The following is a 27363-nucleotide window of genomic DNA, read 5'->3' on the forward strand; positions in this document are numbered from 1 at the left end:
CCCCGCCCCTCCCGGCCCCGCCCCGCCGGTGCTCGCGGGCGCCCAGCCCCGCCGATCGCGGGGTGTGAGTGTGTGTGTGCGGGGAGAGAAGGGGGGGGGGGAAAGCCCCCGCCGCCCACCGCCGCCGTTGCTGAGTCACGGCCTGAATCCCGTCCCGCTCCTCCTCCTCCTCCTCCTCCTCCGCCGCCGCCGCCGCCCCCCCCCCCTCCTCCCGCTCGGCCGCCGGCTCCAGCAGCGCGGTGCCGGCGGCGATGCCCGCCCCGCTGGCGGGGGGAGAGGCTGCCCGGCGCTGCCCGGCCCCCCCACGCCGCCGCCGCTCGCCGCAGAGCCGCGCCGGCAGAGGGGCAGGAGGGCGCTTGAGCCATGATCGCCGCCGCTTTCCTGGTGCTGCTGAGACCCTACAGCATCCAGTGCGCCCTCTTCCTGCTCCTGCTGCTGCTGGGCACCATCGCCACGATTTTATTCTTCTGCTGCTGGCACCGCAGGCTGCAGAAGGGGAGGCATCCCATCAAATCCGTCTTTTCAGGTCGCTCAAGGAGCCGAGGTGAGGGATGCTGCTGCTGCTCCCCGAGGGGGGTTGGGGTGGGTAGGGGGGAGTTGGGGGGGGGGGTGTGGGTGTAGGTTGGGGTTGGCCGCCCCCGGCCCATCCCGCGGTTTCTGGCGGGGGGAAGGCCGCTCTGCCTCGCCTGTAGCCGGGCAAAGGCTTCGCGGAAAATCCGAGCCGAGCCCAGGACTGCGGCAGCCTTGTCTCCACCCATCCCTCGGCGAAACCTCGGCCGGCGGGAGGGGAGCGGGGGGCTGGTGAACCCCCCCCCCCCCCTCCGCACCCCCGCACCTCCCCGCATCTTCCCGCACCTCCCCGCACCTCCCCGGCCTCTCAAGCGCAGCAGAACTTTGTGCTGAACTTCTGGTCCCGATGAATTAAATATAAATGCCGGGCGGAGCTGCCAGCCGCGCCGGGAGAGCCGGAGCCCCGTCCGGGAATATTGCGCCAAAGGGCGAGGAATGAAACGAAACGGTTGGCCGGGGGGAAGGCTGAGGTGGAGCTGGATGCAGCCCGGGTGTCTCTCTGCTTCCCTTTCAGATGCTGTCATGAGAACTCATCACTTTCGCTCTGAGGTAATTTATTTAGCACGCAATTTCAAGGTCAGAAGTTGTTCTCTTTTCCTGAGTACATGTCGTTGTGGTCTTTTGTTAATGAAACCACGTAGCAAACTTTTCGTTTTGCATGAAAGACATACCGTCCTCTTTCATTTCTTGGGTTTTGTTGGGGTTTTTTTGCTTGTGTGTGTTTCCCCCCCCCCCATAAAACGTGAGCTCTTCATTTCGTGTCACCCTAACCGGCCTGCTCATCTGTGTCATTTCCCAAGCAGTGGGTTACTTCAGGAAAAGCCGTGCTCGCTGTACGTGCCGGGCTTCCCTCTCTTCGAGGAGCAGCCCCAAGCCCGGTCATCGCCCGCCCTGTCAGTACGTGCAGAGCTGGTGGGTTGTGCGAGCGCAGAGCTTCAGCTCTCCTGCTCTGCCACCAGCCCTCGCCTGCCCCTTACCCCCCACCCCTTGTCAGGGAAGTTGCCCCCCCCCCCCCGGCTTGGACGCCGCCGGAGGAGATCCCAGAAGGATCCAGACTTCCACCAGCCTGCTTGGCTGGCGCTTCATTTCGTGACTCTGTATTCACAGGTCAGGGGAGTCAGAACTCTTAACATGCCAGTGCTAAAAGCAAAACCCAGTAACCCAGTCACTTCCTGGGGGATCTGGATGAGGAGCGTAATTGCTGGGAAAATATGGAAAGTAATATTTGGTTTAGTGTCTACTTTGTTTCCGTGCTGCCCTGTAGAGCTCCTGTCTAGATGCTTCTCTTGCCTGGTTTCCTGCTGTTGGATGTACGGCGTATCCTCATGCCATTGCCTGTTATTCTGGAAGCCTTAAGAGAGAGTTTTGCACTAAAATGATCTTTTGTTTTAAATTATTTGCATTTTTCTTTACCCGCTTGTGGGTGAGAAAATTACCCAATTATGAGTAATGCTTTCAAAGGTGTGCATGGAATATATTTTTGCAACGTGGTTCGTATTGGCAATTAGTTTGAAACTCCTAACTATTTTGAAATGTGTATGCGCTACCACAAGAAGAAGATGACAGAGGGAGTGTCCTGTCTTTAAAGTGTGAAAAGTCTGGTTTTCACACTGCAGTCAAGCAGCGTCCCTCTGGAAATCAAAAGATTTTTTCATTATTTAGTTCCTCCAATATGAAATACTTGGTTTCCATGTAAAATTATCTCATTCTTGAGCCTATATAGAGATAAAGTTTAATTTATTTTGCCCATTGGAAATAAATGTTGTCCTGTAGGGTGACTCTTAAAAGGGAAGTTTGCAAAAATAACCAATTTATTTTTTATTACTTCAGCATGTGGTTATTTGCCTATCAGCCAGTTAGAAGTAAACTAATTTAAAATATTTCCTAGAGGTTTCCATTTACTGAAACGTGCTAGGGTAAACCAGTAAGGACCGTTATATCCTTTCACAATTCTCTGCATTTTGTTTAGACAGAGCAACACCACAGCTAATGGTCTAAACTGCCCCTTTAGGTAAGTGGTGGAGGTCTTCCCCTTCGTTATCTGACGATAGACCTTCGATTCTTCAGAGAAAACAATGACTCATTTGACATGAAATTTTCATTTTCCAATTTTTTTTTTTTTTCAGGTAAACCCTTATTTTAATGAATCTTATTGAATTGATTAATAATAAATTACAAGCATACTCCCATTAAAATATTGGCAACTTTATCTGAAACGGAATTCGACATTCTCACTCTATATGAGCACCGAACACTATGCACTTCCAGCTCCAGTGCGTTGTGATGAAAGCGAAGCGTGATACACGAAAATATGGGCTTTGCACAATTCCCCCCCCCCAAATGAACATAATATCTCAACTCCAAGTTTTATGGCATCTGCTAGCTTCCGCTACGCTTAGCTGTTTGTCAGGCGCAGTTATAAATTGTGTTTCTTAATGATAATAAAAAGGTTATGAGAAATAGGTTGATAGTAAATAGCAGTGGGTTGGCCTTCATCTCCTGGGTTCAAATCCGACTCGCATCACACGTGAACGTGCAGGTGGTCTAGCGGCAGTGCACAGAGAATTATAATTGCCCTATCCACAGAACGGTTGGCAGTTCCTGCGTGATTGGCTGCCTGCCAGGAAAGCCTTATATTTGGAAAAATAGATGTGTAGCAAATTTATGTTGAGGTTCTCTGCCAGAGGCACAGCTCTCATGGTGCGTGCCTCCATTGTCTTTGTCTATGTACAGTGAGAACTATTTAATCCCTTTCCTTTAGTACCGAACCCCACGTTAAAAAATAAGACACCGTACTATGGGAGGGTAAATACTAAATTTGAAAATGTATTTATGATCCTTATCAGCTCTCCTGTTCTGAATTTTATATGCCACTGGTGAATTGAATCCACAAATAGTCTGGTTTTGTGGGTCTTGATTTTGAATGCCTCTGCAAAACATGTCTCGTTATTAAACAGCAGAAGTCTATGCAGATATTATAGAATGAACTTAAACACTTGACCCCCTGCCTCAAAAGGAGGGAAATTTGCATGAATCATTATGAATATAAAGTAGGTTAAAGTCTGTCTTTGTTAGCAGTGCTTCGTTAACGGAAAAATTAACCAGCAAGAAGATGTGAGAGTTTCCTGAGATAATACAGTTGTGTCTCCACCTCCCCATTACCATTTAGTTACTGCTATCGGAAGTTTGTCAGGCCTATTTTTTAAATATATTTTTTACTGCAGTCCTTTTAAGTTCATTGTGACTATAACTGCTCTTAAGATTCCTCCATCCCCCAGGTACTATTGATGACTCCATGAATTCAGATAGGAATCACACCCAAAATAGTTAATGTTTCTGATCTGAGGGAGACCTAGATATGCCATGACTGTAAAAAGAAAACAAGTAAATTTCCAACGGAAATATTCATTGCTTACTTGACAAATCAGACTTTGATGTAGCTATTTGCACTAGTCTCTCCTTTCTTTGAGAATCAGTTGTAGAATGAAATGTCTGTGCTCAACCAAAACCACACCAAAATAACAATGTAACTCAGTGAGAGTCCCAAAAATAGTCCCAAAATAGGGACTGATCCATTTTATGATGATGATGATGATGATTATTCCTTATATATTCAAAAGTATGAATGTTATCAGTGATTAACTGACTGTATTCTTCTTGTGCCCTCTGCAGAAGTTTGGTTTTTCATTAAATACAGGAATTTTCCCTGAGTGCTCTGGGGGCTTGGGCTTGATACATTTCAATGTTTAGCATCTTGCATTTACCAAGAGGTTTGAATGTCTTCTGTACTTTGCAATTTAAAGGCATTGCTTGACGTGTTGGTGTTGCCACTTCTTGTGATTTACATTTCTTTCTGAATTAGTTTTCCTTATTGCCAAAGCCTCTGGAGTCATGGGATTATGTGAGATTTTTACCTTTCAATTAAAAAGGAAGTAAGCTTCTAGCCCTTAGGCTGGAAGGAATTGATCCACATGCTATAATTCTTAAAATCTTTTGGTTTGGGGGTAAGAACTGATGAAAAGGAAGGTTTTCATTCAGGATCTTTAAATGGTTTGTTTTTATGAGATTGTGAAGGGATAGCTGTGCAAACTGCTAAACCAGTAGTTATAGAATCATAGAATCATCTGGGCTGGAAGGGACCTTCAAAGGTCATCTAGTCCGACCCCCCCCACGATCAGTGGGGACACCCCCAACTAGACCAGGTTGCCCAGGGCCTCGTCGAGCCTCACCTTGAATGTCTCCAGGGAAGGGGCCTCAACCACCTCCCTGGGCAACCTGTTCCGGTGCTCCACCACCCTCATGGTAAAGAACTTATTCCTAATGTCTAATCTAAGTCTGCTTTTTTCCAGTTTAAAGCCATTACCCCTTGTTCTGTCACTGCCGGCCTTTGTAAAGAGACTGTCTCCAGCCTTCCTGTAGGCCCCCCTCAGGTACTGAAGTGAAGAAGGACTATTAGGTGACCCCGGAGCCTCCTCTTCTCCAGGCTGAACAACCCCAGCTCCCTCAGCCTGTCCTCGTAGCAGAGGTGCTCCAACCCCCTGATCATTTTGGTGGCCCTCCTGTGGACCCGCTCCATCAGGTCCATGTCCTTCCTATATTGAGGGCTCCAGACCTGCACACAGTACTCCAGGTGAGGTCTCACCAGAGCAGAGTAAAGTGGCAGAATCACCTCTCTGGATCTGCTGGCAACACATCTCTTGATGCAGCCCAGGATGCGGTTGGCCTTCTGGGCTGCGAGAGCACACTGCCTGCTCATGTCCAGCTTCTCGTCCATCAGCACCCCCAAGTCCCTTTCCTCAGGGCTGCTTTCTAATACCTCATCCCCTAGTCTGTTGGACGGTTTTAGTAGTCTAGTAGTAGTCTAGTCTGTAGTCTAGTTGACGGTTTTTCATATTGTTGGGGAAAAAAAATCACCAGACTTGCAAATCTTTTGCCAGAAATTGTCTCTCAGCTTTAGAGGTTTCCTTTATCTTACCTTTTAAATTAGAAATGCTGTGATCTCAGGAACGGAAGTTATTAGTGTCAGTGGGTAGTCACGAGCAATATGGTATCTTTTTGTATTTATTTTATGTTGACTCATATATTTCTTGTGAAAGCTTCCACTAAGACCTACGGGTAGAAACCTACCAGGAAACCACTCCGTAGAAGTTTTACAGTCCACTGTAAATTCTGACTTCACGTAACCCAGGTGCGTGTCTGGTGGGACTAGACGCGCCAGTAAGGCAAATGGGAGTTGACGCTTTCTGGAAAGACTCTCTGGGAGGGCTGACAGCGTGCATTAACCACAGCTGTAGCAAAGGAATAATATTTGGTCGTTTGAGTTTTGCAGACCCCACATTTTCTTCTTAGTTTAGTGAACAGTCACTACACGGTTAACACGTATTCAGTCTATTGTTGTGACAAGACTGGTAGTGAAATAGGTCAGCCAAGACTGATGACAATTTTTAAGAGCAAATGAATTTGCTAAATCATCCATTATGGTACAATGGATGCAAAACTACAGTACAACAATCTCTGGTAAATGTATATATTGACTTTGCCAACAGACGCCCAGAAAAAGCGTTCATAGATGTATCCCTAAGCATACCTTTGCCATAATTGTCCCCCTTCTGAGGCTGACTGCGAGACAGTTGCCTAAAAATACAGTTTTAGGTATCTTACCAAACAACAATGAATAGTCTTTGAAGAGTTGCATCATAATTCATCCCGAGCATTGCAGTTATTTATAAACTGCTCCAGATATGTACAGCTCCAATGAAAAGAGAAATCAACAGAGCCTCCGAGCTGAATTTGAGTCTTCTGTTTGATTGGAGGGACTGCATTCAAGGAGCAACAGAGATGTACAGGACTAGCCAGAAAAATACATTCATCCACCTATTCAAAGGATGTTTCTTTGTCTTTGCAGAGCTGAATCAGCCAGAAAATATTCTACCTTTGTGTTTGACACGCTTTTCCCCCTGTTGTTTAAACTGTTTGTCCCCCCCATGTTTAAACTGTTTTTCCATTAGTCGCCTAAGAGTTAAGGAACAGGGTCAAGGGAAAATAAATCAGAGACAAAAATGAATTGTTTTCTTAGATGTATGAAAGCACTTATGTACAGGAATGGAGAGATATAAATACAGGCTATACTGTCTAAGGACAAATCCTTCTATCCATTTTTCATAACATGTCCAACAATGTGGCCCAGACAGACTACGGCATCCTGAGCCGTTACATGCCAAACCACTGAGATTCTGCTTTCTATACATTGTCTGTCCATCACTGTTCGCCAGCTTTATTCACCGCGGAGCTGCCTTCAGACAGCCTACCAAGCACGGGACTATGCTGAGAAACAGCCTGCTGGGTAATTGTATCACAAAATATGTGGCAAGCCCCTGGTTGCTGCAGCCTTGGGATCCTGAGCTGCACTTGGTATCCTGAGCTAAATCCAGAGGAGTTAACTCGGGTGCCTTTACTCTGTACTGCAGTGCTGTGTAGAAATGCCTAATGTATTATTATAGCTGTCTGGTTGCCTGCATCTCTGCTCTGGCTTCCGACAGTCTGCAGAGCGTTGAAACGCTGAGGGGACCTCCTCTTAGCTCCATCAGCCACCCCATAAAGGACTGACATTGTGTCACGGTCCACATCAGTAGTAAGGCATGGTCTCAATACACTGCATATTGGGACCTGCATTATAAACGAACACCTGCTCATGGTTCTCTAACAGGATAGGGACAACCACTGCATAAAGATCTGGTACATAATAAAAGTTCTTCTTACTACTTAGTTTCCCATTAGCATTGTTATGTCAACAACCTCCTGGCTGTCATGTAAATATTTACATATCCAGGCTCCTCAGTATCTACTGTTATCTCTGGAATTGTGTGTTTTAGATGAGGCTGCAGCCTCAGTCATGTTGTGTGCCAGTTACAGTGCACGTTCCTGCTGTGTGCCAGCAGCTGCTGGGAAGTGAGCAGAGCCCTGGTTTCAAGGGGAACCAGCTGGAGCAGGGCTTGTGGCCATCCCTCTGTTAGCAGCCACATTGCATACATGTACAGAATGGGAACTTCTAGCTACTGTTTTTTGGCCCAAACTAACCTCAGATTGAAACAGTGAATTAAAATAGCTGAGGTCATACTTGTGGTGAGCATGTCTATTACCACATCTGCTGCAGAAACTCTTTTTACGCAGACAGAAAGGGTCATGTAGGGGTCCACAGATCACATAACGGCTCAGAAAAGCTTAACCATCTAGACTGATTTGTCAGTTACTGTGATTAGGGTGACAGATCGGGTTGTGGATGCCCCTTCAGAAACAGCTCAGCACTTCAGGCTGAGGGTATTAAATGAAAGAAAGCACTGCGTGAACAGGGTAGTACGACCCTCAGGGGCTGTTTCCGCTCCTGGGTTGTTATACGTGTTTTCCTAGGGCATGGAAATGTCACTCATGCTCTTCTGCTCCCAGGCTTTTTTAGAGAGAGGCACCTTTGATGGTGCTATGGAAGAACCACACAGAGCACAGGGTGAAGTCAACCTTGCTGTTTTCATGCAGGATCTGATTGAGCTGAGCTGGGCTCGTCGGGCCTGGCTGTGTCAAACGTGAGCGGGTGCCACCCAGAGCTGTGGCATTGAAGTCTGCCCCCGACGCTCTGTGGTCCGGAGGAGTCTCAGGCTCTAAGGAGGGGTGCACTTGGGCCCCTCCAGCTCCCCTGGGCAAGGACTCAGCACTCTGTTGCAGAGATGCTCGAGCAGGTTGTCAGGCCAATGGCTGATCTTGACCTGGTGCTAGCAAAGCTGGCTTGCTTTTAAGCTGATTCCATGTGCTTCTAGTTCACCTGCAAGCCTGGGTACCTGTTATCTGGGTACTTCTGCCGCCCAGAGTGTCTGAGACCCCCCACTGTGCTCCCTTGTGCCCTACTGCCTTGCATCAAGGAGAGTCAGTGGTTGCTGTTCCTGACTCATCAGCGAGAATGAAACATGAGTTACGGCTGAAGTGTGAAAACACTACATCAGCTATAGAAACTGACTGCAGTTGACATTTGGGCAAAGACACATTTCTTGCAAGTTGTGCCAGTGTCCTTATTGCTCCTGTCCACTCAGCTGCTTAAATACAGCACTCGGCTTCGGGATAGCAGGGTAAATAGTAGAGCAGACTGGAAGTGAAACACAGGTCTTACAAGGCTTAGTTTATGATTATCTAAATCGATAGCACTAACTACACTGAAATGCATAATCATGTCAGACTCAGGCATTGTATTTATCTTCCTTCTTCATTCGAGAGAGAGTAAAATGATACAACTAGGTCGAGGCATCATTCTCTTCTGATCTGCTGCCGCTACCTTCCTGCACATAAAGTGCAGCCGGAGTCGGAAAGTGACTTTGCAAAACCAGCATCTCCTTATGCAGCAAGATAAGCTTGCTGTAAGCATTTACAGTTTATAGTTGTGTGGACCTACTCAGCTGACCTAGTGTATGCATCTGCTTCAGGATGAGCCGAACAGTTCTTCTGCCCTCACTGAACGTACTGACTACATTTTTCCTTGGCTATAACGGGAGCTTAGGCTAGTAGCTCCTGAAGGAGAGACCTATTCAGATATATTGTTGGTATCTGAACCTAGGTATCTTAATAGCTATCTGATTTCCACCCTAGGTATCTTTTTTTTTTAATATATGCCTGCTAAGTCTCTCATCAGTTACGCGTCTATTTTGTGCTTGGCAAAGTGCAGACCCGTCTTCATGCACTGTGGTGGCATAATTCTCTCTGCAGTTTGCACTTCAAACAAGCACACTGGACAGAAGACAGGAATTTCTTTGTACTAGATGTTGGGCAGCACTCGTGTGGTTTAGCAATCTCTGTGTTATTTCTTATTCTCCTTCTCATTATATTTTAAATATTTAAAGTTAATTCCTTATGGCAGATTCTTGATGTGTACTGTACACTGCCCAAGCTGAGGAGAAGTGAGGAGATGGAAAACGGAGGAAGCAGGGGTGGAAGAGGGATGTGATTGAGCGATGTGCTGGTATATTGTAAATTAAACTTTCCCTTGCAGACCACTGATCAAGCAGGACTCTGATTTATTTTTGTTCTTAAATAATTGTTCCGTTCCTACTGTAGGCTTGTAGTGCCCTGAGGTGACAGGGAAGGAACTGGGACAAGCCATCACAAAGGCAAGGCAGCCGTGGAGGGCTGCAAGCCTTCTTGTCAGAGAACAATAGGACTGCTTGGAGAACAGGCCAGCTTCTATGGTTTATAGATTTAGACAGGAAAGAGTATTTAAAGGGTATCTTGAGGCATGACTGGGGATGCTCTTTGGCCATTTGCTTACACATCATCAGATTTTCCTACAGTTACAGCTTACCTGCTTTGATAGAAAACCTAACCTTATGATAGGAAAAAACAAACACAATCACAGAATGATATGGGGTTGGCAGGGACCTCTGGAGATCATCTAGCCCAACCCCCCTGCCAAAGCAGGTCCACCCAGAGCAGGTTGCACAGGAACATGTCCAGGCGGGTTTTGAATGTCTCCAGAGGAGACTCCACCACTTCTCTGGGCAGCCTGTTCCAGTGCTCTGCCACCCTCAAAGGAAAGAAGTTCCTCCTCATGTTTAGGTGAAACTTTCTATGTTCAAGTTTGTGCCCATTTCCTCTTGTCCTGTCCCTGGGCACCACTGAAAAAAGACCGGCCCCATCCTCCTGACACCCTCCCTTTAAGTATTTATAAGCATTGATCAGATCCCCCCTCAGTCTTCTCGTCTCCAGACTAAAAAGACCCAAGTCCCTCAGCCTTTCCTCATAAGAGAGATGCTTCAGGCCCCTAATTATCTTTGTAGCCCCCTGCTGTACCCTCTCCAGCAGTTGCCTGTCCTTGTTGAACTAGGGAGCCCAGAACTGGACACAGTGCTCCATATGGGGCCTCACCAGGGCAAAGCAGGGGGGAGGATGACCTCCCTTGACCTGCTGGTCACACTTTTCCTGATGCACCCCAGGATGCCATTGGCCTTCTTGGCCACAAGGGCATATTGCTGCCTCATGGTTGTCCTGTTGTCCACCAGGACTTCTAGGTCTTTCTCCTCAGAGCTGCTCTCCAGCAGGTCAGCCCCCAACCTGTACTGGTGCAGGGGGTTATTCCTCCCCAGGTGCAGCACCCTACACTTGCCTTTGTTGAAGTTCATCAGGTTCCTCTCTGCCCAGCTCTCCAGCCTGTTCAGGTCTCACTGGATGGTGGCACAGCCTTCTGCTGTGTCAGCCACCCCTCCCAGTTTTGTGTCATCAGCAAATTTGCTGAGGGTACATTCCATCCCTTCATCCAGGTCATTGATGAATACACTGAAGAGGACTGGACCCAGTACTGACCCCTGGGGAACACCACTTGTTACAGGCCTCCATCTAGATTCTGTGCCCCTAATCACGACCCTCTGAGCTCTGTCTTTCAGCCAGTTTTCAATCCACCTTGCTGCCCATTCCTCTAACCCACACTTCCTAAGCTTACCTATGAGGATGCTGTGGGAGACGGTGTCAAAAGCCTTGCTGAAGTCAAGGTAGGCAGCATCCACCGCCCTCCCCTCATCTGTCCGTCTAGTCATGCCATCGTAGGAGGCTATCGGGTTAGTCAGACATGACTTCCCCTTGCTGCATCCGTGTTGACTACTTCTGATAGATGTCTTTTCCTCCATACGCTTCGAGATGACGCCCAGAACGAGCCGTTCCATCATCTTTCTGTTGTCTAAACCGGCCGTGCAGTGCAGCACGGGTCATAAAAAACTGTATTCTGAATTCACACCTAGACCCTAGGTTCACACAAGGGCTGGCACGTATACACTCGGGGGCCCGCTTAGGAAGCGGGTTATTGACGATGTATTTCATGAACTGGGTTGGAGCGACAGCCCCGGGGCGGGTACGTCTGCAGGGGAGCGGGGCTTCACGGCAAAAAACAAACAAAAAAAAAGGGTTTTTTTCCTCATCTTTGCGGGGCGCGGGAAGGCCGCGGTGGCACAGGCCGCCCGCGGGAAGCGGCAGCCGGCAGAAGGGCGGCTGAGGGGGCGGGGGCGGGGCCGGCAGGCGGCACGAGGGCGGCTGAGGGGGCGGGGGCGGGGCCGGCAGGCGGCACGAGGGCGGCTGAGGGGCGGGGGCGGGGCCGGCAGCAACGGCGGCAGGTTTAAACGGGGCGTAACAGCCACCAGCGGGCACTCGCCGAGGGACAGCCCCGCGGCGGGTAGGTCTGCAAGGGAGAGGAGGGGGTTCACGGCATAAAAAAAAAAAAAAAAAAAAAAAAAAAAGGGTGTGTGTGTGCTTTTCCCAGAGCCTTGAGGAGCCCGAGGAAAGGCCGGGGAGGGCTGGGGGGCAGGGAGGGGGCAGTAGTAACAGCGGCACCCCACACTCCCAGTAAAGGTGGCCCTAGGGAGTGTTGTGACCAGAGCATGGCGTGTCAGAGAGCGTCGTGGCGGTTTCCCCTGAACCAAGCCCAACAGGCAGAAAGGCCACACGACACAGAGGATTATTGTCCTCTCTCTGCCCAGCCCAACATGGCACCTTAGAGGATATGGGGCTATGGGAATGTGTTCCTGCCCGGCAAAGCGGCAGGTCGCCCCAGTAACTCACCCACCTTCCCGGGTACCCCTAAAAATAGGCATAAGGCTCTGCAAGGGGAACCCAGTCATGAGAAGGAAGACGATTGAATGTCCAGGGAGGTGTTGCCAGGCTTAAGTCAAAACACACCCCGCATCAAAACATCTTCAGTGAAGAAAAAAAGACGGGCCATTGTCATAGGTGACTCCATCTTGAAGGGAGCGGGAGGCCCGGTATGCAGACCAGACCCACTTTTCAGGAAAGTCTGCTGCCTCACTGGGGCCTGGGTTAAAGACATAAAAAGAGTACTTCCCTCCCTGAAGTAATCCCTTCAGACTACTACCTGCTACTAATTTTTCAGACAGGCAGTGATGAACTGATAACAAGAAAGGGCAATCAAGAGAGACTTCCAGGCCTTGGGATGACTGGTTAAGGGGTCAGGAGCGCAAGTAGTGTTCGCCTTTGTCACTCCAGTCACAGGGAAAGACGAGGGAAGCAACAAGAAGAGCCAGCAGATCAATACCTCGCCCTGGGCCTGGTGTCAGTGGCAGGACTTTGGTTTTTTTTCATTGTGGGCTGGTTTACGTGACACCAGGCCTGTTGGAGATGAATGGGGTACACCTGTCTCAAAGAGGGGAAAGGATCTCGGCACAGGAGTTGGCAAGGCTCATCAAACAGGCTTTAAACTAGATTCGAAGGGGGAAGGAGATGAAACCAGGCTCTTTAGAGGTAAGCCTGGGGGTGGTGTGCCAGTATTCGTGGGATGGGACGTTAGTGAGGTTCCTTGGTTTGCTGACTCAGTGAAGGCAGTGGATGGAGATTCATGCAGCAGCAGAGATGCAAGAGTCATTGATGGGTTATGAACTATGGCTGTGCCTGGAAATGGAAGGTAGGAGTTAAGGCTTTTTTCAGCAAGAAGGTGGCGGAACCAGTAGCCCAACTGAAGTTCTTCTACATTAATGCATGCAGCATGGGCAACAAACAGGAGAAGCTGGAAGCCATAGTGCAGCAGGAAAACCATGATGTAGTTGCTATCATGGAAACATGGTGGGATGACTTGCATGACTGGAGTGCTGCATTAGATGGCTACAAACTCTTCAGAAGGGACAGGCGAGGAACAAGAGGAGGTGGGATGGCTTTTTATATATTGGGGAGGGTTATGAATATCAAGAACTTAATGATGGTGACAATAGGATTGAGTGTTTATGGGTAAGAATCAGGGGGAGGGCCAACAAGGCACATATGGTGGGAGTCTGCGATAGATCGCCCAACCAGGATTAGAGGTAGATGAAATATTCTACAAGAAGGTGGGAGAAGTCTCAAGATCACTAGCCCTTGTGGGAGACTTCAACCTACCAGATATCTTTAGGAAATACAATACAGCAAAGAAGGAACAGTCTAGGAGGTTCCTGGAGTGTGTTGAGGATAATTTCCTGACACAGCTGGTGAGGGAGCCGACTAGGGAAGGAGCCCTGCTGGACCTGTTTTTTGTGAACAGAGAAGGTCTTGTGGGAGATGTGATGGTTGGAGGCTGTCTTGGGCATAGTGATCACAAAATGGTAGAGTTTTCGATTCTTAGAGAAGCAAGGAGAGGGGTCAGCAGAACTGCCACCTTGGACTTCCAGAGGGCAGACTTTGGTCTTTTCAGGAGCCTGCTTGACAGAGTCCCTTGGGAGGCAGTCCTGAACGGCAAAGGAGTCCAAGAAGGCTGGACATTTTTTAAAAAGGAAGTCTTAAAGGTGTAAGAGCAGACTTGTCCCCACGTGCCGAAAAAGAAGCCGTCGGGGAAAAAGACCGGCCTGGCTGAACAGAGAGATATGGTTACAGCTCAGAGAAAAAAGGAGAGTTTATGGCCTTTGGAAGAAGGGTCAGGCCACTCAGGAAGGCTACAAAGATGTGGTAAGGCTATGTAGGAAGCAAATCAGAAGAGCCAAAGCCCAACTAGAACTTAACCTGGCTTTGGATAGTAAGAACAATAGAAATAGTTTCATAAGTACATTAACAATAAAAGGAGGACTAAGGAGAATCTCCATCCCTTATTAGATAGGGGGGGGTAACATGGTGACAAAGGATGAGGAGAAGGCTGAGGTACTTAATGCTTTCTTTGCCTCAGTCTTTAGTAGTAGAATCAGTTGTTCCCGAGTACCCAGACCCCTGAGCTAGCAGATAGGGATGGGGAGCAGAATGAAGCCCCCTGTAATCCAAAGGGAGATGCTGCTACAGCACCGAGCCATACACAAGTCTATGGGGCGGGGTGGGACCCACCCGAGGGCGGTGAGGGAGTTGGCAGAAGTGCTCACTGAGCCACTTTCCATCATTTACCAGCAGTTCTGGCAAACTGGGGAGGTCCCAGCTGGCTGGCATCTAGCAAATATGATGCCCATCCACAAGAAGGGCTGGAAGGAGGATCCAGGGAACTACAAGCCTGTCAGTCTGACCTCAGTGCCTGAGAAGGTTATGGAACAGATCACCCTGAGTGCCATTATGTGGCACATGAAGGACATCCAGGTGATCAGGCCCAGTCAGCGCAGGTTCATGAAAGGCAGGTCCTGCTTGACAAAGTGACCCGCTTGGTGGATGAGGGAAAGGCTGTGGATGTTGTTTACCTGGACTTCAGTAAAGCCTTTGATACAGTTTCCCACATCATTCTCCTGGAGAAACTGGCTGCCATGGCTTGGACGGGAGTACTCTCCGCTGGGTTAAAAACTGGCTGCAGGGCTGGGCCCAGAGAGTGGTGGTGAATGGAGTTAAATCCAGTCGGCGGCTGGTCATGAGTGGTGTCCCCCAGGGCTTGGTATTGGGGCTGGTTCTCTTTAACATCTTCATCAATGATCTGGACGAGGGGATCGAGTGCACCCTCAGTCAGTTTGCAGATGACACCAAGTTGGGTGGGAGTGTCAATGTGCTGCAGGGTAGAAGGCTTTGCAGAGGGATCTGGACAGGCTGGCTGTATGGGCCGAGGCCAATGGGATGAGGTTCAACAAGGCCAAGTGCCGGGTCCTGCCCTTGGGTCACACCAACCCCATGCAGCACTACAGGCTTGGGGCAGAGTGGCTGGAGCTGCCTGGCAGAAAAGGACCTGGGGGTGTTGGTTGACTGTCGGCTGAAGATGAGCCAGCAGTGTGCCCAGGTGGCCAAGAAGGCCAACAGCATACTGGCCTGTATCAGGAATAGCGTGGTGAGTAGGACTCGGGAGGTGATGGTCCCCCTGTACTGGGCACTGGTGAGGCCCCACCTCAAGTACTGTGTCCAGTTTTGGGCCCCTCACTACAAGACGGGGTTCTGGAGTGTGTCCAGAGAAGGGCAACAAAGCTGGTGAGGGGTTTGGAGAACAAGCCTTATGAGGAGAGGCTGAGGGAGCTGGGATTGTTCAGCCTGGAGAAAAGGAGGCTGAGCGGAGACCTTCTCATTCTCTACAATCCCCTGAAAGGAGGGTGTAGAGAGGCAGGGGTCGGTCTCTTCTCCCAAATCACAGGCAATAGAACAAGAGGAAATGGCCTCAAGTTGTGGCAGGGAGGTTTAGATTGGATATTAGGAAAAATTTTTATGCTGAAAGGGTTATAAACATTGGAACAGGCTGCCCAGGAAAGTGGTTGAGTCACCATCCCTGGTGGTATTTAAAAGACGGCTAGACATAGTGCGTAGTGATACGGTTTAGTGATGGTTTTTGTCAGTGTTGGGTTGATGGTTGGACTAGATGATCTGAAAGGTCCCTTCCAACCTAGGCAATTCTATGATTCTGTGGTTCTATGAAAAGTAATCTTGGTCAGGTTATGTAAAAGACAGTTGCTTTTAATCCCTTTGAATGTGTGGACTTGTCTTGGAATATGACACATGCCAAATCAGTCTTCAGTATTTGAGAAATGGTTCCAGCACTGCTTAGAGTTTAGGTTTTGGTTTAGGTTTGTCTCCTAAAACTAAGCATAAGGCATGCAAAGAAGCATCAGTGAATGAAGGGGTAATTGAATGTAAAATTGATGTTTTAAATCTTGATTCGTATCGTTACAGGAGTAACCCTTAGCTAAGATTAAAAAAAAAAAAAGAAAAAAGATCGAGAACAACGTAAAAAGATTGCAGTCTGTTTTTTGAGACCTGATAGATCCAAGAAAGAGTAAATGCAGTTGCTTCCTCCTCGTGCATTTGTGAATTAATACACTGAGTGAGTGTAGGCAATCTTCCTGCTACAGAAAACTAAGATGTAGCTTTAATTAGCAATCTTGACTGTTAGAGAGGATGTTATAAGTAGTTTGGGGGACTTAACTTGAATCTTAGATTTTGGGTTGAACTTGCAAGAACTGGCAGTTAAATAAAAGTTGTGGAGTTGGTTTTTTTTTTATTCCTTTGTAAACTGAGAATATTTGGGATGGAAGTCACTATGGGAGAAGAAAGGAAATAATGCAATCTTGGTCACTTCTTAAAACTGTTCTTACAATACAGATGCATATATATGTATGTTTACACGTGCAGCACAAAGACTCTCCAATTTCTCTCTTTTCAGCATGCAGGGGAATTCGATACAAGAAAGTTATTTAATTAGACCTGCCTTTTTAGTTCAAGTAGGTACTTCAACTACACGGTTTAATTCTATTTCAGCCTGTCTGCAAAACAGCTAAGAACTCTGGTATCTTGAGAACGGTTTTGATACTATGCATACTAATGTCTCCAGGCCCTAAGATGTTATAGGCTGCATATACATGAAAGTTTCCAAGCTTTAAACAGGCAGTAACTGACAATTCAAAGACTACTTCTCAAGGCCATTAATTGACAATGGTAATAGATGACAATTCTCATGCATACACAACCACTGTCAAAAACCTTAAAAGCAAGCAATCCTATCTGAGCTTCCTTTGGCTTTGATATTCATCAGCACACCTGCAAAAGTGCATCTAATCTACAGGACTCACTCAAATATCCATAAAGGCATTTGCAAACACAGTTGAGTTCTGTTGTCATTCCTCCTAGGGTGCTGAATTGTGGCTTAATGCTAGCTAGTGCATTTTCTGTGGTTTACTGAAGTTCTGCCAGAAGGTAAATTGGGCTGCAGTCCAGCGTCCACTGAAGTTAATGCAAAGATTTCTGTTGACTTCAGCTGGAAATCAGCTAATTCAGCCTAGAGAAAACAAGGATGAGGGGGGACCTCATTGCTCTCTACAACTCCCTGAAAGGAGGGGGTAGAGAGGCGAGGGTCGGTCTCTTCTCCCAAGTCACAGGCGACAGGACTAGAGGAAACGGCCTCAAGTTGCGCCAGGGGAGGTTCAGGTTGGATATTAGGAAGAATTTTTTACACTGAAAGGGTAATTAAGCATTGGAATGGGCTGCCCAGGGAAGCGGTTGAGGCACCATCCCTGGAGGTAGTTAAAAGATGGGTTGACATGGTGCTGGGGGACATGGTTTAGTGATTTTTTTTTTTTTTTTTTTTTTTTTTTTTGTCAGAGTTAGGTTGATGGTTGGACTAGATCATCTTGAAGGTCCCAACCTAGATGATTCTATGATTCTAATGCACTCTTACTTCTCTCGAAGTTAATGTTTAGTGACTCCGAAAACACATACTGGCTGGAAAGGTCGAGTTCTAAGATTAGAATTCTGACACCCAATACATTCTACATAAAATACTTACACACTGGAAAAAACGAAGAATGAATATGGTTTCTTATCAAGCATAAAGGTAACAGAATGCAATCATACATGGAAAGAATGGAAGAGTCAAATATTCATCTCACCAAAGCAGTAATGCAGACATGGGATGGCACTTATGTATTCATATGGTGCTGTGAAAGTATCAAACAAAGAATTAAAAAGAAATGCAGAAAAACCAAGGAAGTGAAAGCAAAAGGTTCAACACGTTATCCAAGATGTTCTCATCTGTAAATAAAAAAAGCCAAAGTTAGACAAGTCTTTTAGGAAGTTTCAAAATCCTGTTTTTTATATTAATGAATGGGCTGGGAATGAGAATAGGCAAAAACATAACAAGGATTGTCACATATTTGGTTATTGAATACCAGATCACACTGAAAAAATTCTGAAGAATGGGGCAGGTGAACACACGTGACATTCACAAATGCAAGGCTGGGTATATTACAGAGAAAAGTTGTTTATCCACTTTATTAATTTTTAAGTTTATGGTCTCCAGAAAGGGCCTTTTGAATTACTTCTGACAATTCAGTGAAGACATCTTTCAGATGCATAGCCTGATCAGAAAAGTAGATGGGACGGGAACTATTTAAACAGAAAGGAAAACCATTCTATACTATTACATATATCAGTAATACAAATTTCTAAGAGTACTGTGCTGAATTATGGGGATCCAGCAAGTGTGATGTCTGGGAATGAGGACATGTAAAACTCCCACCAAAAAAAAAAAAAAAAGTGATGGAAGACACTGGAATTATTTCATGTAGAAGGAGGAAAATAAGAGGAAATCTGATGATAAAATATATATGGAATGATGAATACTGTATTGAAGGCAGACCAAAACCTAGTCATCGTGGGTCTGATCCATCCTATCTAATTTTGGATACTTAACAGTATAGATGTCTGTGAGTGAGGCAGTCAGCTTGGGCTCCCTTTATGGCCAATGGAGAGAAATAGCTGCTGTTAGGGAATGGTTCATCTGACCTGCTGGCTTCAGTGGCTCGAAAGGGAGCCAGTTTTTCCAGTGTCATTCTCTAAGCAATCCTGCTTCAGCAGGGGAGTTGGACTAGATGATCTATATGGTCCCTTCCAACTCTAAAAAAAATTCAGTGAAATTCAGTGAAGGGAGCTCAGGGTAGGAAGGTCTGCTGAGCCTTGGTCAGAGGAATCCCATGCTGTGTTTCTATCCACAAGAAATCAGTCAATGAATCATTGTGAAGTTCAAATTTGGCTGGATAAGAAGATATTTTTTTACAAAACCTCTTACAGTGGAAGTAATTTTACACAACCACTGGGTTGTGCGCTCTGGCACGCAGCACCCAGGCTTGCAACATTCTTCGTTGGTTGGGGTATAAAGATAGACACAACGGGTCCTTTCAGTATTACCACACTTCATTCCATAAAAAAACACTTTTAGAGAAGACATAAAAGGATTAATTCACAAAGATGTATTTCATCCCCAGCCACGTTCCAAAGACAGAACAGCTCTCTTGAGAGTAGGTGAACGAGGCTTTGGCTTTGCACTGGCCTCCAGAGACACCTCTCTGTTCCTGCTGACTGTAGAGGATGATTAGGAAGATCAGTCTTCAAGGATTCAAACAGACTAACTAGGAGGATGTGCATGGATGGTTTTGGAGCGAAGATAATCCCTGCTTGCTTCCTGTCTTCCTCTGTGATACCTAAAACTAGTTCTGGTGGTCATTTGAGTTGTTACTTTAAGGAAAAATACTTTTTAGTGTAAATGTTGTGCTCTTTGTGCAGTTATTTTAGTATTTAGAAGAAAACAGGTTTTCTGAAAAAATATATTTGAAGTCTTATTTGTTTGGTTTGCCTTGTGTCAAAATTGTACAGGCATAAAAATGAGTCAGGCAGTAGGGAATGGGCAAGTCTCAATGCAGAGAACAAGAAAAGGTTTGTCACTGCCCAGTGACACAGCATTCACATGATACCGGAAACTACAAACTGCTTAATGGTGTTATGGCAACCTCATTGTATTGCTAGCATGATTTTAAAATCTCTAGCATTTGCTCAGTGATTTGGTCTCAGGTGGTGTGCTGTGCATCCTTAAATATTTTGTAATACTTTTCTGCTCTCCTCTGAGCACTGGCTTAACATCTAAAATAGCACTCTCTTTACCAAACAGGTATTTGTGTCATTTTCATATTTTTTAATTTTGATTGCTGTAATAGCATGACATGTTTTCAATTTTGGGTTCAGCTGAAGGATAAATAACGCAGATGACACAAGGAGCATCTGTTCATTTCCCCATTGAGAAGGAATCACTGGCCTTTCTAATCTTGCATGGAGCATAGGAGTGGCAGTTCCCACACATTACATGACTTTTGACTCATCCTTCATTTTTGATCACCAAATTTTGAAGTTTACCAGATTTGGGTTTTTGTTCGGCAAAATCTCATGGCAGGAATGAGTAAGCATTTTGGGGTTTGGTCTGAGGATTCTGCCCTTGTGACATTATCTTTGTTGATATGGAATTAATTTTCCACCTGAAATCATGATCCTCTGCCTTTATTGCATTATAATCCTCCCCAGAGCAACCATTTGTGATACTGCAGGCAGATTATGACTTCAACTGAAGAGTAAGCTTCAGCAAACAGAAGCAGATGAGCTCTTAAAGAGATAAAGATCCCATTTTCTTGCTAGCAAAAGAGAAAAATATATAAAATACAAAGGAGAAGCACTGTCTATAAACAGGCTTTTCTGGAAGTCACAAGTGACTTTTTCGTATCAAAGCATAATACTCAATCAGTAAACCTTGAAGTATTTTGAGGTGAAGTCATTCAGTGAGAGAGACCCACATACTTAAATCCCTATTTGGCATGCGTCTCTAAGCACTTTTAGAGCTGCTTAGCTTCTACCAAAATCTTCTGTTACATAAACATACTTTCCCAAAGAGTTTTATCCAGCTAATGGGGATGGGAGCGTGGTGAGGGAGCAGCTGCAGCACAGGGTGTATAACCAGGCTTCGGCCAGTAGCCATCATCTGGAAATGAATCATAATGCATTTAACATTAAGAAAATCTCTTCTGATTTCAAAACTCCGAATGGATTTGCTGGGTATTTTGGTCTCTTGAGGAATATTTTATTTTACTATGGAATAATCCTTGATGCACACTAATAGGTTTTTGTAAAAGAAAATTTCCACAAGAAGTAAACTCTATAATAGTAGGCTCGCTGTGTTGTATTTTCGCCTGTCATCCTGAACAGTCCTAGTATCATGTTGAATGATAACGACTTGTAAGGATCTGTTAGCTATTTCACAGTGTAGAAAGAAAATGGGGCAATGAGTTTTCCCATTGCAATAGTGTGGCAGATTATCTCACAGATGTACATCTTTGAATGTTTAGAGATCTTCCTAAATCCACGCAGGTCTGCTGGCTGCAGTGGCTTCCACTACGCTGCTTGCCTTGGTTGATATGGACAGGCTCTTGCTTCCATGAAGATTCAGGGAGTCAAAGTCTGGCCCTACCTGTAGTCTGAATGACTCTATTGCTTCAGTAAAATAGGAGGGATCGTAAAAAAGGATTCAGGGAATTTTGGTGGTATTTTTCCATCATATGTATTTTGTAGCCCTGATGCACCACAAGAGTGAACCTCCCAGATGGACAAGTAGAGCTGGGCTCTATTCCTGTCCCTCCTGTCCAGTGTCCAGTAGAAGGTTGCTACGTGGAAGTTACTTCACCTGACACTTCACCTTGGCACTTCAATAACCTTTTTACCTCATCTGTTGCATGCGATGTATATCTGTAGCAATTACTAGCATGTGTATGTAAATACATGTTTATGTGTTTGGGCTATTTAGGGGTATGAGACATTCTGGATGATGCTCAGAGGTTTTCACAGAAAGCCTCTAAAAAGCACTTGTGAAGCTTCTCCTAAGTTTATCAATTTGGCAAAATATACATGTATTTCTCAGATTATAGCAAAAGACAGCACTCTCTCTTAATTATTTTATTTCAAATGGTAAGGCTCCCCCAAATCTAGCAGCATCAGAACTCTTAACAGAACTGTTAGTCATAATAAAGTGATGCTAGCTACCAATTTTTCTCCACTTTCATTCTTGGGAAAAAATGCACCTTTTCAGCTCACGCTCCCTAAAACAATTTTTCATGAGGCCAAGAATTAACCTGGAAAATTTTAATTATAAATTTTAAATTAGAACTATTTAGTTATAAATAACTAAAAGTGTGAGCTTATAAAGAAGAGCAACAGGAGTTACTGCTACTAGCTGTCAATAATAAATATAATTGAGACATAAAAAACAACTGTGATATTAATAGTACTTGGCAATGTCTCTTTATTGTTGCATGCAGTATATATGGACAATATATTAATTTAAGATGAGCATGCTTGTACCTTGTCATTGTTAAGGTCCTATATGATTTTCTTGTTGTTACATGTGTCCATTCTGGGAGATGTCAAACACAATGATTGCTTTTTCTGTTCCAGGGCTTTAGATCAAGTCCTCGTCATGCTAGAAGACGCGTAGCACCTCGCCTCGAGGAAACACAACCTATAGTTGAAGCTCACCACCTAAGTGAGCAGGAAACTTCTGTAAGAAAAAGAAAAATCAAGAAAAGCAGCCGAGTTCAACCAGAATTTTATCATTCTGTTCAAGTTACCCCAACTCGAAAACCTGTAAGTATTCTACTTTTAGGGATAAATAGCACTCAAAGTATATTATAGAGGGATGTAATATAGTTGTCATATTGGGGCCATCCATATCCTGTTCCTCAATTTAAAAACTTTTTCCGTTCTCATGTTCAGTGAATCTAGATATGAGGTTGTCAGATTGTATTTAATGTTGATTCATAATTCCAGAAAGTCGGGTTCTGAAGAGGGCTTTTTTCATTTTGGTTTTTATTTGATATTCAGTCTACAGTCAATATTCAAATAAGACATTTCATTTGATAGTTTTATAGTGATATTACTTAACAGATTTTTATAACGTATTTATGTTATTGAAATTCCTCACTCAATCTCATTTATCAGAGATTCTATGTACTGAACCAAATTTATATTACATTTCATTACTAGATACAATTTTGAGGTCTCTTCTGCTTTATATAGAATTTACAATCTTTCTGCTCAACAAAACGTGTAGCAAGTCCTATCGTTCTTTGCTCCTTGGCTTGGTCTGCACCCAGTTCTTTTAATATTGATAACCTACTTTTAGTGAGGAAACATGACAATTCGTTTGAAACACATAGACAGTTCCTAATGTAAATGCATGTGAAGATATATCCTGCAGACATAATGCATTTCTCTTTTTAGTGAGAGCTCATTGCTTTGATGCATTAGCTGTCTAACCTATCTGTGCCAATGTTAAAGGGCTTGAACTACTTTTATTAAGCCAGTATCTTTAAAAAGGTAACTATTGAGCGTACCCTAAACAAAGATTCTCTCGAGGTTGCTCCAACCTAAGTGAACCTTCCTAGATTTGTGTTAACTGAGCACCAAGAATTATCCGTAAGCTCTGAAGTTGGTTTGAGAAAGAGCATTCCCTAATGGAAGTACATTGCCTGAGAGAGCAAGAGACTTGTGCAAGGAAAAGAAAGCCGGAGCAGCCAACAACTGTCAGAATTTTTACCTTCTCGCTGTTACATTTAGTTTCTCTGCTTTCACTTCACTACTGCCCAGTTTCCTCTTTTCTCTCTTGTTTCTACTCATTTATTTTACTCAACTGCTGTTCCTGTGGTTTAATTTGATCTGATGGATTTGACTTCTGCTCTTCTTAAAGGATCTGCTCGTCCTTTCTTCTTAACCATCTCCCTTTCACTCCCATCCTATCTTGCTCTCTAGACTACTTTGTCTAACTCTGTTATTCTTACTAGGTCTCCAGTATCTCACTAGGCTCTCCTCTGTTCATTACTTTCTTCTGGTTCTTTCCTGGCTTTGTTGTCCTTCCTTCGTCTCTTCCATCATCTCCTCTATTATTTTACATTCCAATCCTTGTTTTTCAATTCCCTTTTTTGTGTGACTGTTCTTGTTTTTTCCACGGTAGGCCTATGCCAAGGGTAAGCCTGCCTGTAATTGCTAAGGCTATTACCAACTGCCACTGATTACTAACATGGGAAAAAGAGCATCAGTGGTGGTGAATTAAAGAGCTAAAACTGTGGAAATGGTGTAAGCAGCAAAACAGGCTTTGAAGACTGGATTAGTGAAGCTAAGAAACCTTTGCTTTTCCCCAAAGTCAGTAACACGTCAGGGAATTCAGGACCAGCAAAATTAAAAAAAGTATAAGAACAGAAAATGCGCAGTGTTACTACGTAACTTCACTCTCCTGTCATTTCATGGGTCTGTGCTGTGTCTGGCAAGACCTACCACTGAAACAATAATAAATCCCAGACCTAGAGAAAACTTCTCTCAGTGCTGTTACCATTATGTCACTATTTTGAAATTGCTTTTGCAGTATATCTTTTATGCAACGTTACGTAGTTCTTCTGATAGCCTTTTGTTCTACAGCCTTGATGAACTCACATTTCTACAAAAAAGAATAAATCATTATGTTGATATGATATAACTATGATCCAGAAAACATAAGTCACTGATTTAATTTCTCATAGACGTTGTAAGTTATTCTGAATGTATTATTAATGCCATGGTGACAGGGTGAGTAAGGTTCATGCCATGACAAATAACTGCAGTGTTGTGAAGTTCCACGCAGTCACAATGTCCTCCATCCTGCAGCTTGTCGCAGCTTCATTCCACTTAGTCTCAGCGTCTTGAAGATGAGACTTTTGGCCTTTATCTTTGTACAGCTTTACATGATTCAGTGCCAGAAATGCTCTTGTTAGTCTGCATAATTTCTTTCCATTATTTTTTCCTGTTATTCCTCGCTCTGCCCACTTGAACCACTTTAAATAAATCATCTGTTGTCTTGATGTTTACACTATGGAAATATTTGTAGGCAGCTATGGCCATATCCTGCTTAGTCATCACTTCAAAAAAACTATGTATGAAGTCTGCTAACTAGACGACATAATTTCTCCTCATAAACCAGTTCTTCTTCTGATCATTTTTGTTGCTTTTTTCCTACTTATGCTTTTTTGTCTGTATTTTCTGGCAAGCAGAATGGTATTTCCAAAGTGACTATAAAACAGACTTATGGCAAAATTTTTCTTTACTCCAGGAAATTTTTTGAGTAATCAGTCCTAAAATATGTTAGCCTGTTTTGTTGCCATATTAAGATATATGCTTAAAGACCTTTCAGATATTTCATTAAAAGTTTTGTTGGGTGTTTAGATGCTAGGCTTTCTTATTCCTGCTAATTTAGACTATTTTTTATTTTGTTGGTTTTGTTGTGTCTAAATTTGTTTTGCAGTTTCCTAGCCATGGCTATAATTATCTGAATTTGCTTGGATTATTTCTTGCTTCCTGTGTAGCAATCTGAGGTCTTTCCAGTATTGTCCCTGATCTTGTCAGAACTAAATTAGGTGTAATTGTGTGTATGGGAGTAATCCTGGTGAAGACAATAATTGCTCCCCTTGAAAATCTACATAACCAGATCTTTGCAGAAGTAGAACATTAGTTTTCTCTGAAAATGTCATTATTTTTTCACACCTTCCAGGTCATTAATGAAGACATTAAATACATTTTGTCCTAATACTTATCCTTACCAGACAGAGTTCATAGCCGTTTTCACTTTATTTTATTCATCTTATTGCAGTGCAACATCAACATAATGGTCTATAGCTTACCCCTTTTATGGCACACTGTTATATCTTGTGCCCTGTAGGTCACCCTCTCATTTGTGGCTGTGTTATTTGTGCTGACGTTCTCTATAGGTGACAGTTTTACATCAACTTCACACCGAGGAGAGTACAGATAACCTATTACTGAAGCGTGCTTTGAATTTTTGAACACAATAGAGAACTCTGGAGAAGAAACAGAAGGGTGTTCTTTAAATTAGCATGACTTCATGCAAGTCAAAGGAGTGTTACATATCACTCCATTCAAGAATCAGGTAGCTGGTTCTGTATGAGTAGTTAAATTTTCTGAAGGTGTGGAAGGATGTGCAAAAGTCTCCTGTTGTGAGCTCACTGCTGTCTAGCAATACTTCTCCAGGGCAAATTTTAAACTGCAGGTTTTATTACAAGCATTTTGCAAATATATATATTTTAAATAATTATCTGCTCTGAAGCAAAAGTATAAAACTCTGCAAATTATTAATAGCTTTTTTTCCTGTGCTGGCCTGGAACCAAAAGATGGCCTTGAGTTTGTGTAAACTGTGTAAGTCTGGCTCCTGAGCTGTGGGGTTAGTTAGACATGCAGTTCTACCAAAGTCTAATTTCACCTGTATGTCTAGATACATAGTTGAAAAGACATGCTGTCAAAGCTGTGTCTTTTGACATCTCCATTGTTAAACAGTTTGAAGGGCTCCTGAATTGCCTGACTCATGCAGCCACCGAGGACTATTTAAGATCATGAGATGTAGTACCAAACTTTGCACTTGCATTTGTCATAACAATCAGTGTGAGACGTGCGGCACATGAGACTGCAGAGACTGGGGCATAAATAAACCTGGTTCCTTCACTTTCAGATGTGAAATCCCTGTTTGTACACAAAAGCCTTATACTTTACTTTATACAACCAAACTTACTGGTCTATTTCATCCCAGTGCTGTAGCAACAGCATATATTGAGGTGATTAGTGATTAGCTCCTTAGGGGTGGGTGCAGCATTGCTACAAGTCACTACAAGGGAACCTAAAGGAAGGACAGATGCCTGGGAGGACACATGTAAAAAAATCTACTGATGGGAGTAGCTTCATTGGGCTCCACTGAGACTATTCCCATGACTGAAGTGAAACTTGCACTGTAATGACTCTGAGGATGCAAGGTTGAAAGCAAAGTTAATCAGTTTCTAATGCATCTAAAACCATGAGTTGTCCCATCCGTGGTCTTACTCTGCTGTCCTGGGTTTTGCTTTTATGTGTTTAAGCATTAAAACTTATGAGAAAAACAGTATTACAATTCTGTAAGAAAAACACTTAGGAGGTTTTTTAAACAACCAATACCAAATCATTTACAGAAGAAGTCTGGGTACGAGTTGACACTCAGCTTACTTGAAATGAGATTTTTCATATGGATGAAGTTGTTCTACAGGGCTTTTTAGGAGTTTTTTTATATGTCCCACTAAATAATTGCCATTTCATGTTGTTAATTTCCATTTCTTCTTACTCGGGTGTTATTTACTATTTTTCCAATACCATGATGTACTTTATGTGATATTTGAATGACCTAATACAAATGACAGATAAAAATTACTCATTACCGTGCACAAGACTTGGTTAATTCCAAGTATTAGCTATTTAATCTCTAGATTGCATTCACACCTTCTTTCTTTTGGGGACATCTGCTTGTGTTGGACTGTGTCTCCTGTGAATCACATTTAGAAGCAAATATGGCAAAACGTTATCATATATATCATCTTTCACCTTCAGCATTTTTATTAACATTGTATTAATGTTCTCAAAATGTATGACAAAGCTGTGAGCTACCAGACTCTGCATGCACGTATGCGTGTACACACACACACACACACATACTCTCTCAAGATAATTTGAGCACAACCACAATGAAGAAACGCAGGGAAC

General features: G+C 44.3%; 1 protein-coding gene across 1 annotated transcript in view; it reads left to right on the plus strand.

Annotated features, from left to right (window-relative positions):
* Nucleotides 1–363: 363 nt before the first annotated feature.
* DST (dystonin) overlaps nucleotides 364–27363 on the plus strand; it is a 329300-nt gene continuing 302300 nt past the window's right edge. The window contains exons 1-3 of the mRNA XM_074153812.1: nucleotides 364–544; nucleotides 1085–1119; nucleotides 22216–22404. Of these exons, the coding sequence (XP_074009913.1) occupies nucleotides 364–544; nucleotides 1085–1119; nucleotides 22216–22404 (405 nt within the window). The remainder of the gene's footprint in view (nucleotides 545–1084; nucleotides 1120–22215; nucleotides 22405–27363) is intronic.

This window comes from Numenius arquata, chromosome 9, assembly GCF_964106895.1.
Source record: "Numenius arquata chromosome 9, bNumArq3.hap1.1, whole genome shotgun sequence".
Lineage (NCBI taxonomy): Eukaryota > Metazoa > Chordata > Aves > Charadriiformes > Scolopacidae > Numenius > Numenius arquata.